Below are 15,513 nucleotides of genomic sequence, written 5' to 3'. Positions count from 1 at the left end.
TTGACACAGGCTTAACCCTCACACACACACACACACACGCGCGCACACTTTCAAACTCAACTACACACAGCTAGACCTGAGGAAATTGAGATTTGCTCTTTATCTAGGGAACAATTTCTGCGCCCTCAAGGGAGCTTCTGCAAGGTGGTAAACTCATCATGGAATTGAAAAAGACACCAGAGGTGTAAGTTGACTTTTTCTTTCGCCTACAGTATATTAACCATTCTTTTCTGTAATTTAATTGCTTTACAGAACTGCAGAGGTGTTTTTTTTAAACTAAAATGTAGCAACTTTCTTTTCTGAAATTATTTTTGGCTGACATAATAAAGGCCATATGGGTGAGAAAAAGTAGCCAAAAATATCATTATTACGCGGCTCTGTGGAATACTTGATTTCTGATTGGTCAATCGTGCCAGCTGGATGTACATGATCCCTTACATAACATCCATCATCCTGCACTTTTTCAGTCAGAAATTTTTCACATTATGATAGGTTAATTCATTGCAATTACTTTTTCACATATTTAACACTTTGTAGAACCCTCTTTTGGTTACCGTTCTTGACAGTGAGCAATAATGTTTCTTGGCAAATCTGTTCAGGCTCAAGTTGGGCTTTAAGTGAAGCACTCTAGGACATCTACATTTGTGGCTTTAAGCCATTACAGTGGTTCTTTTAGCATGTTCCAGTATGTTTGGGGTAATTGTCCTGTAGGCGGATGTACTGAACTCTCTGGCCTCTTGCATACATGCAGCAGGTCTTTGCCTCAGGAGATTCCCGTACTTAGCGCCATGCATTTTTTTTTCTATCCTGGAGTTTTCCAAGACCCTGCCGCAGAGGAACATCCCCAAAGCGTGAAGCTGCCACCACCCTTGTCCACTCTAGCGTGATGTTCATCTCATTTTGATGTGCTACTTTAGGAATATGCCAAACTGAGGCCAAAAAGCTCTTCTAAAAATATATATACTCTTAACTCAGGATCTTCTCCTTAACTGAGGCTCTCGTAAACCTTTGGGCAATGGGAAGTGCCTAAAGTATGGTAAGCACTAGCAGTGGATGTTTAGGTGCCAAAATTGGAAACTACTGTCCGCTTCCTTATTTTTATCCCAAAGTCTTGTTTTCAATTTGCATATACCTTGTAATATTTCTTCATCCTAGGCATGACGTTTTTTGGTAGGACGTTCAGTTTTGTATGGGCAGTTCTTCCATGATTTTTTCATCTTTTCAGAAACAAACCTCTCTGTATACCTTCAGGTAGATGTAAGCCTTGGAAATGTTCATATTCATGATCTAATTTCTACTCTATGATCTTCAGAATTCCAGCTCCTTGACCTTCATGGTCTATTGTATTGCTGGACACTCAAGCCAAGCAGTTACAGTATGTGACTTGGAGAAGAATGTTGGAAAAGAAGTTCTAAAAAAGAGATGAATGCTTGAAATAATATTTATTATGTTCTGGTCTTTTCTCAAATTAGAGCACTTTTTTTTTTTTATTAGTGTGATGTTATTTTATTTCCCCATCATTTAAATACTCCTCAACAGTGCCTGGAAATTTCCATCTCATACTGTCCAAATTGACATTGAAAGGGATCATTGTTCCCAGAAGTCAAATGCAAAGCATCATTCATTAAACAAATAAACAAAATGTGTTACCTGAAACTAAGTTCACACCTCCAGAGTCAATTCCAAGGCTATTAATACAAAACTCTTTCCAGAGTTCTTCTAAAAATCACACCACTCAAGGCAAACATGAGTTGTAATGTGACAAGAGATGCAGTGTTCCCAGAATACACATATATACATATACACATACAGTATACATATACACATATGTACATATACACACACACACACACACATATATATATAGCAATACGGATTCGCAGAAAGCTGCTTGGTTTAAAAGTGACTCTTTGCTAAACTATTTACAATAGATAATGGACCTTTAAATTTATGGAAAATTTCGTAAACATGATTGCACCATTAAGCAAAAGTATCTATTAATTCCCCTTTTATTATACTTCTTCATTCTGCTTATGTGTGCATACGTAGAGACGCTCCGCATAGCCATCACAGAGGATTGTAGCGTAGTGTGCCCACACACACACACACACACAACAGACCCTGAAGGGAACGACACAAACAGCTTCCCATTTACACAATCTGACTAAACCGCATTATGCTTCTCTCTCCGAGCACTATTTATAGCACCACATGCACTGATGGGAATCTGTCAGTCTAACGTACACAAACATGCACGTAGGATTCAAACTGTCAGCGCTGAAACATGACACATTTATCACAAACTGCATTGCTAATGCTAGAATTTGCTCAGATGAAGTAAGATCAAAATTTATATGGAGCAACAGGTTGGTTGTATTGTCGGAACTTCTATAGATAATTTGTTTTTTTTTATTATTATTGAATAAATTGGTGCCACCAGTACAGCACTTGATGTTGTGTGAGTGCAAGGCGTTGCTATGTTGATACTGTTCTGAACTATTTTTAACTAAGTTGATACAGTGTTCTAGATGGTTGTGTATTGTCAGTTAGCTACGCAGTTTCTGGTGAGTGCTAAGTGGTTTCCAGAGCATTGTGTTCTTGGTAGTTTCTATGTAGTTGCTAGGGATTGCAGGGTTTTTGGTACAGCATTGTGTTCTGGGTGAATGCTAAGGAGTTCTGGGTGGTTGCTAAGGTGTTGCTAGTGAGTGCTGGGTCAATGCTAGACCGTTGTGTTCTGGGTGGCTGCTAGGGAGTTCCTGGTGGTTGCCAAGGGGTTGCTATGGAGTTTCTAGTGCATGGTTGCTAGATCATTTTTAGGTGGTTGCTATAGTGTAAGGGTGGTTGCTAGTATGTGCTAAGTGGTGTCTAGAGCGTTGTGTTCTTGGTAGTTGCTAAGGTGTTGCTATGTAGTTGCTAGGGAGTGCAGGGTTTTTGGTACAGCATTGTGTTCTGAGTGGCTGCTATGGCGTTCTAGGTGGTTGCCAAAGTGTTACTATGCAGTTTCTATTGAGTGCTGGGTGGTTGCTAAAGCATTGGGTTCTGGGTGGCTGCAAGGGAGTTCTGAGTGGTTGCTAAGGCATTGCTATGGAATTTATATAATGCTGAGTATTGTTAGGTGGTTGCTATAGTGTTCTTGGTGGCTGACTGATAGGGAGTTCTGAGAGATTGCTAAAGCATTGCTATGGTAGTGAGTGCTGGGTGATTGCTATGGTGTTAGAGGTAGTTGCTAGGGCAGTGTTTCTCAACTCCCAGAAAGATTTAAACATTGTGTCTAGAGTGTTTCTAGATGGTTGATAGTGTGTAGAGAGTAGTTGCTAAGGCATTGCTATGCAATTACTAGTACTGAGCGGTTGCTAAAGTGTTGCTAGGTGGTTGCTATAGTGTAACGGATGGTTTGCTAGGGTATTTCTAGATGGTTAATTGTGCATTCTGGCTGGCTGCTACGGAGTTCTAAGGGTTGCTAATGCATTGCTATGCATTTGATAGCGAGCTCTGGGTGTCTGGGTGGTTGATAGAGTGTTGCTAGGTTGTTTAGATGGTTGATCATATGTTATGTAACGAAGTTCGGAGTGATTGCTAAGGAGTTACTATGTAGTTGCTAGGGAGTGCAGGGTTTTTGGTACAGCATTGTGTTCATAGAGTGGCTGCTATGGCGTTCTAGGTGGTTGCCAAGGTGTTGCTATGCAGTTGCTATTGAGTGCTGGGTGGTTGCTAAAGCATTGCAGTTGCTAGTGAGCATTGGATGGTTTCTAGAAGCGCTAGGTGGTTGCTGTGCTTATGCACAGAAATGTAATAGCACACTCTTCATCAACAAGCTGCATGCTTTCCTACACAACTTTAAGCAGAATACATGTAGCCCAAGCGCTGTGGGGCGAATGATGTGCCAAAGTGTAACACTCAGTGTCAGGAGTTTGTATAAATCTACCCTAAATGTTCCCAGTAGTAATAGCGAAGCTTGCTCAAGAAGGAATACAGAGGTTGGTTCCAAAATCAATGGTGGGAGACTTTGAGCTGGGCTTTAATTAGATTACGGTCTTATGAGGGGAGTGCACGCGTGCCTGTTTCTCATTACGGAGAAAGAACAGCATCATTAAAGCACAGACATCATGAATCATTCTCTTCTGCCCTGTCACAGCGCAATGGAGAGATAAAGACATGAAGAGAGAAAGAAAAAAAAGAGAGAGGACAAGAAAAGCAACAAATATTGAAGGATCTCTGAATCGTAAAATATCTCTAGGGTTGCATGTAGCTGGACCTCACATATATCTATTTATCATCTGTCTGCCTCTTCTATTCGTTTGTGGGGCTCAATCCCCCTTGTTGTCATGGTGACGTGCCATGTCATCCTCATCATTGGTGCTTTGGTTTCGCTATCGTCTCGGAGGCACTGCCCACGCGACCTCGTGACCCCCTCTCATGTCTGCTGCAGATTTACAGACCCAGTATGACAGGCCGTCGAGCGGGGACACCGATCCACAGCGACAAAACACACACACTCTGCCTACAGACATACACACTCATGCTGAAGCCTAAAGACACACAAACAGATTCCTAACACACACTTGGGCCAACGGATACAGAATGACTCATATCTGTTCTAAAATACAGCCATAAATGCCTAAATACACATATATAAAAACATTTAGACAGGCACAAAACTATAACAAATATTAGCGCATACACACTAACACAAAGGTGAAATTTATACTACAAAGATCCAAGATTTGGACATATATCCAAAATTATTTATTGTAATTACGGATGCAATGATGCAGATTTAAAACAAAATTTAAGATAAAAAAATGTTAATTGAAATAAAGCTGAAATAAAAATAAAATATATATTTAAAACAATTTTTTTTTAAATCTGGCAACTAACTGAAAAAAAAGTATAAAGTACTTCTCCGGTTACTTAACTGTAACCTTGTTCCCTGAGAAAGCGGAACGAGATGCTGCGCTGCTTAGCGCATTGGGAACGTCTTTAATCGTGACCTGCTGTGAATATAGTGTGTAAACACGTCGATGAAATCGACCGGAAGTAATATAGCCTCGGTCGGTGACGTCAACGGCGCGCACCCGCGACGCGAGGCTATAATTAGATGAGCCGCAGGTGCATCGTCAGGATATTTTGTCTGAAGAGCAGTCCTGGGACATCATCAGCACGGCAAAGTAGCGCAGCATCTCGTTCCGCTTTCTCAGGGAACAAGGTTACAGTTAAGTAACCGGAGAAGTTCCCTTTCGAAAGCTACAATCGATGCTGCGCTGCTTAGCGCATTGGGAACGAGAATACCCACGCCGCCGTGCTTGAAGGTGTCTGGACTCCCTACGGCTGTGTAGGTGTGCTCACAAGAAACGTAGGAAAGCCCTAGACATTAGCTTGCGATGTCGACTCAAGGACGTGAGAGCCCGGAGTGGTATGAACATCCAAACTATAAAATCTTATGAATGTGTGCGGAGAGGACCAGCCTGCCGCATCACAAACAAACTGCAAGGGGGCACCTCTTGCCAAGGCAGCAGAGGAGGCGACCCCTCTGGTGGAGTGAGCCCTTAGACCCGTTGGCGAAGCTTGGCCGCGCGCCTCATAGGCAAGAGCAATAGCATCCCTGACCCAATGTGACATGGTCTGTTTAGTGGCGGCAGCACCTCTGTTGCTGCCCCCATAACAAACGAATAGTTGCTCTGACTTACGCCACTGGCTAGTGCGGTGGACGTAGGCCTGAAGAGCACGGACTGGACACAGTCTGTGAGATCTCTCCTGCTCCAGCGTTGTGAACGGTGGAAGGCAGAAGGCCTCTAGATTGACCAGATGTATAGCCGAGAATGGTACCTTAGGCAGGTAATCAGGATGAGGATGCAAAATCACTTTCACCATTCCTGGGGCAAAGTCTAAGCAGGGTGGCGATATTGACAGAGCCTGCATGTGCCCGATTCTTTTTAGAGAGGTTATAGCCATAAGAAAAAAACATCTTTATGGTCAGAAGTTTATCAGACGCTGACTCTAGAGGTTAAAAAGGGGGTCTCAACCAGACCCTCTAGGACTATTGCTAAGTCCCACGAAGGGATCTTTGGTTCTTACGGGAGGCCTCAGTCATCTGGCCCCAATATTGAAGCGAGCGAGCAGAGGATGTCTCCCGAGTGGCACCCCGTCAACCAAGGCGTGGCAAGCCAAAGAGCGACCACATAAACCTTGAGAGTGGTGGGGCATGTATCTGTTGATAATTTTTCCTGCAGGAAATCCAGAACTGAAGCAATCTGGCAGTTGACCGGATCTGCATTATGTACAACACACCACCTTTCAAAGACACCCCATTTGTTGGCATAACTCTTTCTAGTGGAGGGAGTCCTAACACTTAGAATGGTCCCAATAACGGCACGCGAAAGCCCAGTGTCCCTCAGTTGGTACCCATCAGGGGCCAAACATGAAGATTCCACAGGTTGGGCCTGGGATGGAATATCGTACCCTCCGCCTGAGAAGATCCCTCCTCTCCAGAATCGCCCATGGCGAGCCGTTGAGGAGAGAAATATCTCCAAGAACCATACTCTGTTCGGCCAACGCAGCGCTATCAGTAAGAGGCAAGACCCTTGCTGGCGAACTCTGGCTAGAACTCCAGGGAGCAGAGCCACTGGAGGAAACGCATACAGGCGCATTTTGGGCCATGTGTGCGCAATCGCATCCAGACCCAGGGGGCTGGGTGACTCAGAGAGAAGAGGAGACATTGCGCTGTCCGCTGGGCGGCGAAGAGGTCCACCTCCGCTTCATAAAATCTGATCCAGATCTGTTTTACTACATCTGGGTGGAATTTCCACTCCCCCATTGGTAATTTCTGTCCGGACAGTAAATTTGCTCCCACATTCAGATGCCCTGGAAATGTACACTGCCCTGAGTGACAGGAACTTTTCCTGGGCCCAGAGAAAATCTGCCTCACTATTCTGTACAGATTGCGTGAGTGTAGACCTCCCTGGTGATTTTAAGTAAGAGGCTGCTGCTCTAGCACTAGGACATGACAGCCTAGGAGATGACAGCCTCTCAACTGAGGGAGAAAGTATTTCAGGGCCAGAAATACATATTTCATCAACTTGAGGCAATTGATTTGCTAGTCAAGATGATGCCTCCCCAAACCCTTGGGCTGGACGATCACTTAAGACCGCTACCCAGCCCGACAGGCAGGCGTCTGTCGTTAGCATTATGCGACGAGAAGACGCACCAAGAGTGGGACCCAAGGTGAGGAACCGGGGTCTGAACCACGTAGAAAGGGAACGAAGCTACAGCGCGTAACCCTTACCATAAACATGGATTTTAGAAAGTACACGAAGCATTCAGCGCGTGACTTACCATAAACATGGATTTTTAGAAAGGACACAAAGCACCCAATGCGTGCTCTTGCCTCTATTTGCCCTTGGGGAATTTGAGCCACAAATGAAGTGGTCTCATGTGCAAAAGGCCCAGAGGGATCCCTGTGGACGCAGCTGCCATGAGACCTATCCTGACCTAGCCAGATGTTGCTTTAGGGTGTTAAAAAATGGTCTTGACAAGCGGGGGACAGTTGTGCCCCCGATGGTGACAGAGTCCCATTTAAACCCCAAGCACGTTGGAGAGTGAACGCTCTTCTTAGCGTTGCAACTCAACCCCATAGAGAGAAGCGTGGATCGATATTGATGTCGAAAGCGCAAGCTCCTGAGACTGTGCCAGTATCAGTCAATCGTCTATGTAACATGGCTAGGTCGAATGGAAGAACCCGATATTGGTAGGCTTCGCCCCCAAAAGCAAACCTCGGGAACTTCCTGTGTTGTGGCAATATTTCTATGTGAAAATATGCGTCTTTAAGATCGACCGTGAAGATCCAATCATGATGTTGAATTTGCAACACGATCTACTTGATAGTTAGCATCTTGAACTTGAGCGTTCTGACGGAACGGTTCAAGCCTCAAAGATCTAAAAACAGACGCAGTCCCCCATTTCTTTCTTGTGACAGCAGATGCGCCTACTTCTGTTTTATGGTAGTGGGAACACACCGTTAAAACGAGGAGGGCAACATATTCCTTTTACTGTCTTTAGGACACAAAAAGAGATACTCGGCAGTAGCTTTCACACTGCCAAAGTCTCTTAAAGGGTACCAAATTTAATACTTCGAATTGGGGGAATGTTAAATGTTCTGTGTCCTGGGCGATAACAGGAAACAACAGAACCTTCAACATTTCGCTGGACACCGCTACACCCTGAATCACCAAAGGTGGCAGGGATGTAACAGTGGTTTCGTGAGGGTGTCAGGTAGGAGCTGATTGATGTATTTTACATGCCCTATCCCGGAGGGGCACACCCCCACAGACCTGGGACAAAAAAACTCAGGATTTCTGTCTCTGGTATATTATGAGGCTGCTGAGCGCGACAAACCGGTCCCCAGTCATTACGAGGGGGAACGCAACTCGCCACACTCTGCTTTTGAGCCCTCTTTTTTTTTTTTTTTTTAAATCAGATCAGCCTGGTACGTCTGCAACACTGCCATAGTGTGCAGAGCAGCACCAGTCTGACCCCCACCAGCGTGGATGACATTATACACGGCTTGGTGGGGAGTGCTGACTCCTTAAATGACGATGAGCCACAGAGAAGAGATAGCCAGCGAGCGTCTCTTCGGACTGGCGCATCATCGTATGCACATGCCCCCATGATAGTCTAATAAATTGACGTCAAGGGCACAAAGAATAAGGTTTTCCCCATGCACGAGTTAACGTCATGGAGATCCTCAAGGAGGACAGTCTAGCTGTAATCTGGCCACTGCACGAGTCACCAACTCGAGTAACCTCTCACACGCTTTATCATAACGAGAGAAGTGCTCGGAGTCGGTACTCTCAAAGTCCATCATAATATATATATATTTTTTAGATGGCTTTTACAATATTTAATCCCTCAGAATTAAATGTGGCCAAAGAACAGCCAGACAATAAATTATTACAAGCATTTGATATATTGCATTGAATATCTGATTTTCTCATCATCATTCAATTCATCAGCAATAAATACAGCCAAATATCAATCAGACACTGTCTGGATGACAGGCTGTATTTAAATCTTTCATAAGATCAGCCTGGTATGCCTGTAGTGTACAGCGCAGTACCAGCCTGACCCGCTGAAAATGCATGTGATAATACGATCCCAGGGGAGAGAAAGCTTGCGCGCGTCTCCAATCTAAGACAGCATCATATAATCGCGTGCCTTTGCACCTGCGATAGTCGAATTGGTCGACGTCGAGGGCACAAAGACACGTCATGTATAAATATATATATTATATTTACATCTTTATTTATAATCTTTGAGTGTCTTTTTGTTGTGATCAGTGTAGTCTGGCCACTGCACGAACGATCGCCCCGAGCAGTTCTCCTTTTATTATCACGGGAGGAATGCTCGTAAGCGGCAAACTCACGAGATTAACATGTCCTCTGCCCGAGCCGAAGAAGCGCCGAGGCACGCTTCGGTAGTCAGGCAAAAGGACATCGCGATCTGGAGAGAGAGCGAGCGAAAAGGACGCACCCGTCTCTCGCTTCTCAGCCAGATCGACACGCGAGCCCCACAATCGCATTGTGGGTGCCACCCCTTTGAAATAAGCAAAGCGAACGCGAAGCACTTTAACTGTGAACATTCCACTGTGCTCGAATTCACCATACTCAAACGCAAGGGCAGCATGCTCTTTTCCAAACAAACAAAGCAGTAAGCTTGTGTATCCAGTTCTGACATAGGACGAGAACATGGAGGGACACAGCGCTTACTCTGTTGACACATTTCTCTTTCTCCTTTACTTTTTCTAAACTCCTTTTTAGATCGTAGAGAGATGAGAAAGAGAAAATCTGCACACTGTCAGTGATAAACTAAATAACTCCTAACAAAGATCTGTAGTAGATAGAGAGGAGATAAATGCTTGCACACCAAACACAGAGAGATCTCTGAAGACAAAAGACCTGACGATGCACCTGCGGCTCATCTAATTATAGCCTCGCGTCGCGGGTGCGCGCCGTTGACGTCACCGACCGAGGCTATATTACTTCCGGTCGATTTCATCGACGTGTTTACACACTATATTCACAGCAGGTCACGATTAAAGACGTTCCCAATGCGCTAAGCAGCGCAGCATCGATTGTAGCTTTCGAAAGGGAACTAAAATTAAAATTAAAATTTAAACTAAAATAATAATTAAATAAAGCCAAATATAAATATTTAAACTAAATCAAAATTTAAAAAATTTAACAAAATTACTAAAACTAAAATGAAAATAAAGACTAATTCAAAATATGAAGAAATAATAGAATATAAATAATACAAAAATATCACTGATGTTGATCAATATTTTTCATTTTATGGCCGATTATCATATCATTCTATAATTTAATTATATATATGGATTATAAATATACACCTCATTTTAAACTCAGTAAGTGCATTTCTGCATCACAAAACTATAATGTACAGTATGAAAACTGGGCATTCATTTTAGGATTGGGTAAATATTACATTTAACAAGTGTTTTTAAACTCAGAATTCTGAATGTTTTTAAGATTGCCTTTTCTGTCAAATAACCCTTACTTTTCATAAATGTAAAAAAAGGGAACTGAGCGGGCACAATTAAATATCCAGTATTGAGCGAACAGAAAAAAAAAAAGTCTAACATCAACCAGCACACTCGTACATCACACCCTGTCATCGTGAAAAGCGACCCTAAATGCTTATACAGCAAATCAGCAAATGTGTTTAGTGCGCTATAATTCTTATTTCCACAACTCTAAAATGCTGGTTTCTTCTGTCGCAGGCTGTACAGAATGTGTGACTCATGAGAAGGGGTTTTAGTTATGACATCTGCTTATAGAAGTGCACAAAACACACACTGACAGTTCTCTTATGGCTGGGTTTACAGTAGCTGACACGTCTGTCGTTAAAGTGTGGCTCCAGAGTTTGATGTACTGAGATGTCATGCCTAATAACAGTGTGAATTTGAAATCTTACAATTAAAAAAGTTCTTGCCAAAGTTGAAGTTTCATATATTCACCAATAAGACAGGTTTTTAAATGTTTATGTACCCTACTTATTCATTTCCACCAAACTTTCTTGTTCAAAGCTAATTAGTGACTGAAGATGTGGGCTGGTGAAAAATCTGAATTAGTTGACATTTGAAATACATAAAAAAAAATGGATTACAAGAAAGGCTGTGCTCCAGTTTTTTCCTACTCAACCATGAAACTATTTTAATTAATGTCTTTTCAATTACATAACGCATATCACATTATATAAGCAAATCTAAAAATAAGCCACTAAAATAAGAAACTAATCGACAAATCGTTTCTACATAAACTCTTGGGATATCAAGAAAACAAAGAAATATAATCTGCCGTGAGAGGCAACTCCACATTCTTTACCATATTTTGTAAAACTTATTTTACCAAGTTTGGTGAATTGGCTAATACATACTAGATTATTTAAAAAGTTAATTGCAGACAGAGTAGTTTATATTTTGTGGTGAAATTGAAGGCTAGTGTAAAGTAGTGGCCCAAAGTGATGTCTGGAATGGATATTTGTTTGTAATTACCCTAAAAGTTCAATTAAACCATCAAAATATGAGGAAAATATGTTATATTTTTTAAATATTTTAAATATGGGAGAAGAATAAAACACTAAACTTGGTTACGGTATTTATCTGCCAAAATGATTGGCAAAAAAGGCAAGCTACAGCTAAATGCATAGAAAAACAAAACACTCACAGGAAAAAGAATACATTGAGTACAACATAAGTTATTAATATTTTGCTGGTTTTCTCCTGTTTTTGCATGTGTTCATACTTTCTTTGTATGACATCATGGCCCGCAAATATCCACACAATAATCAAATAAATCAATTGACTCCGAGCGCAACTATGCAAAATGCTAACAAAATCTTTAACACATTTTCAATAATATTTGAATAAACGGTGAACGTGTCAATTTTTCTAGGCCAGACATCACTTTTGGCCACTACTTTAAATGCAGCCAAAGCTAAAAAGGAATATCTGTTGATACTTACAGATCAAACTTTATGTTCTGTCTTTCTTCAAAGAAGTAGTCCAATATGAATTTGCGCACAAAATCTGGGTTCAAAGTGTTATCGATAACTTCCGTCCGGCCAAACTGAAAAACAAAGGAATGTCAATTGAAATTTTAATCCACCCTCTTAACAACAGTTTTTTTTTTTTTCTATGAAAACCAAGGTTCTCACAATCTTGAGGTAGGCTTTTAAGGATTTTAGGATTTTAGGATTTTAATAGTGTGATTTCTAGACCTGGAAAAGCCGTGAAAATTAATAAAAACTGCATTCAACATATATGAATATATGTTTTGTAGTTACGCCGTCACAGTTACTCAGTTTGGAATTTCTTTTCATTTGCACCATTTTCTTTTTTTGTCATGATTTCTGATTTGAGTCTTAGGGTATGTTTACACGACAACGATATGCTTAAAACGGGGATGTTTTTCCTTTGAGTTTTCCGCGTACAGACAAACCGCGTTCACTGTCAAAGACTGAACACGTGATACGCATGTGCATGATGTGCATGTGCATACAGAGATTAGCGTTTTTGTCATTTACACGGAGACCGTTTTCAAAATCTTGCACTTTGAAACCCGTTTTCAAAAGTTTGCGTTTTCAGGCACCCGAAACGCCGTTGTCGTGTAAATGAACAACCAAAACGCATAAAAAGTCATCCGTTTTTAGTTGAAAATGGTGTTGTGTAAACGGCCCCTCAATCACTGTTGGCTGCGTGTCAACACAGCGGGTGTGGGTGAAAACGTAAAAATATTTTATCAGATGTGATTTTCGTTTACACGGCGACGGCGTTTTTGGGGCTTAAAAACGCAAAAAAGTGAAACCACCCTCCAGAGTGTAAATCTTAAAAACGCTCCACCGTCGCGTTCCCGTCTAAAGGGTAAAAACGCAAAAGTCTACTAGGGAGAGAAGTAGAAGGATTGTTGTACTCCGCATGGAGTGAATAATACATCGAATTTTACACACTTTTGCGTCACCATATTCACGCAGATTTCCCCCCCATAACGCTTGTCTAAACGCAGAATAAAAAGTGATAACTCAACGCCACTTTTGCGTTTTCTCTTCAGATCGTTTCCGTGTAAACATAGCCTTAAAGTTCCCTTGTTTCTGTTCATTGCTGTCGGGTCTCGTCTATGTTGGATTTCGCTACTCTTACTCTGTGGATTTATAAAAGACTGCCTTACTATCTTCATCACGTGTTCGTGTTCGTGTGTATTACACCAGCACAAACCGTGACATGCATCAATATGTTATCAAATTGTTGTGCCAAATGCGTATGTTATCATATCAAAACAGATGGAGTGGCTGATTCAGTACATATTTTAAACTAGTTCTACAGTCGCATGTATTGCTGTTTGAAATTTTTGTTTGCAGGTGAAATCCAGTCATTTCAATGGGATTCCACATGATCTTCCCTAACTGTGCTTCATGCACTAATATCTACACAAAGAACCTTTTTTTGCCCTTGAAATTTTGCTAATTTGACCACACCTTTACCCAAGTGTGTATGAAAATTTCGCAAAGTTTGTCGAATCCTCTTCTCTTTTTTTTTAAGCTTTCTTTTTTTTATCGGAGCAATCAGCAGGACTTTATTTTTACATTCTAGGTGCAAATACACGTTTTCAATGTTTACTAGTACACACACCTCACACTTTCTTGCTACCTTCAACACCATTCATATGGAGGTCAAAGCGTTGAGAGGTGCGTTAAAGCCTTGACACGAATCGTGTAAAAGGGACTTAACGTTTTAATTAGCCGATTTGAAAAGTGGGCTGGAGTTGTCTTGATATAAGCGTGGGCGAGAATGTTATTACATCCCCCTGAGTGGCTTATCATATTTCACCAGCCAGTGATTGAAGTTAATAAATAACACAGCCGGGCTTTAAAAAGCCTGATATTTCCACTGATTAGCTGGGAAGGCAAAAATATGAAGAACTGATAGACACAGAAAGCCCAAAAAATCATTGAGAATATTATTCTGAGAATATTCCAACCCCACATTTACATGTATGAATATTTATGCGACCAATGGTCTGCCAGGCCCTTCAATGGGTCGGCGCGACTAAGCCAGATTGTTTCGCTCACCTCTCGCCACTCTTTGTTGCCAATGCCTTGGGTGTACAGCACACAGACTGTGGAGAGAAGAGAGAGAGAGAGAGAGATTGGGTTACACAAAGGCAGAGAATGTTTCAAATGCCAGAAGACCTTTGACATTCTTAACTCAGATGTGTAGTGTGTAATCTTGTGGTCTACTGTATTTGAAGAGAAACAGCGAGTGGTGGAATGCCATGAGATACAAAGCTACAAAAGCTGCCAGTTTCAACTCATCCTCGTTCCATTCTAAACCTCTATTACTTTTTTTTTTAAAGAAGATATTTAGAATGTTGGTAATCAAGCAGTTTTAGTGTCCATTGACTTCCACTGTATGAAAACAAACTATTTGTATAAGCCATTTTTCAAAATATCTTTTTGTTTTTCACAGAAGAATGAAATTCATAGACTTTTTTGAATGTCATGAGGGTGAGTAAATGAGAAAATCAAACCTTTTAATATGACAAATATTAAAATAATATTGAAATGAAAACTAATGCCATGCTTCCTAATAATATCTCCCATTTAATATTTAACATTATTATTGATCTGCCTGCATTGACACCATTACATGAGAACTGAACTGAGCTGGACGTTGACATCACTGTTTTCTCCAGAGCGGCTATATATATATATATATATAAATGAACTAAATTATTAACTTCTTTTCACAACAAAAATGAACCATCACTGAACTTACTTAAGCTGGACTATGATGATATTTTTGCTGCATTATTTTCCAGTTATCACTGTAAAGCTGCTTTAAAACAATCTGCATTGTTAAAAAGCGCTATATAAATAAAAGTGACTTGACTTGACATTAAAGGGATAGTTCATCATAAATAAATAAAAAAACGAAATAGCAGAGTGTCTATTCACATCAAGTGCCAATGGGTCACCTTGAGGCTATTTAGACTAACTGTGCCTATATTGTCTGACTGAGCCAGACAAAATTATAAATGAAGTAGAGTAAAGCGGGTGGTGTTAAACCCAAGTTTCTGAAACTCATTCTTCTCCCTTTTCCCAACGCATATCAGTTCAGAGAGGTGTTTGTTTTAAATACAATGAAGAACATATTCGAAAAGTGGAAATAAAGTGCCTAATGTGTAACTTAATAGCAGAAATAAAGTGTTTAGTGGTTATTTACAGTTTTTTTTTTTTTTTTTACAGTCACCGCTAGACACATTTCTCAATACTTAGGTCACTTTTTCAAAACTCTTCACACAGTTCTCCAAACCAACTTTCAGCTCGTCACAGCAGTTACCGTTTTTACAGTGTAAAGCAGGAATTGTGCTTGTAGTTTAGCAGAATTGGTTCAAGGGGGTTTTGAATGAGTTACATGTTGTAGTCATTGTGTCTCAAGTA

At 41.1% G+C, this 15,513-nt stretch overlaps 1 protein-coding gene across 1 annotated transcript in view; it reads right to left on the bottom strand.

Moving 5' to 3' along the window:
• Positions 1-15,513, bottom strand: part of LOC307003663 (copine-8) — a 129,659-nt gene that overhangs the window by 71,060 nt on the left and 43,086 nt on the right. The window contains exons 3-4 of the mRNA XM_079622375.1: positions 14,143-14,189; positions 12,040-12,143 (exon numbers count right to left, since the gene is read on the bottom strand). Of these exons, the coding sequence (XP_079478501.1) occupies positions 12,040-12,143; positions 14,143-14,189 (151 nt within the window). The remainder of the gene's footprint in view (positions 1-12,039; positions 12,144-14,142; positions 14,190-15,513) is intronic.

This window comes from Phoxinus phoxinus (assembly GCF_949152265.1).
Source record: "Phoxinus phoxinus genome assembly, chromosome: 9".
NCBI classification, from domain to species: Eukaryota; Metazoa; Chordata; class Actinopteri; order Cypriniformes; family Leuciscidae; genus Phoxinus; species Phoxinus phoxinus.
This window is presented reverse-complemented; position numbering and strand designations above follow the sequence as displayed.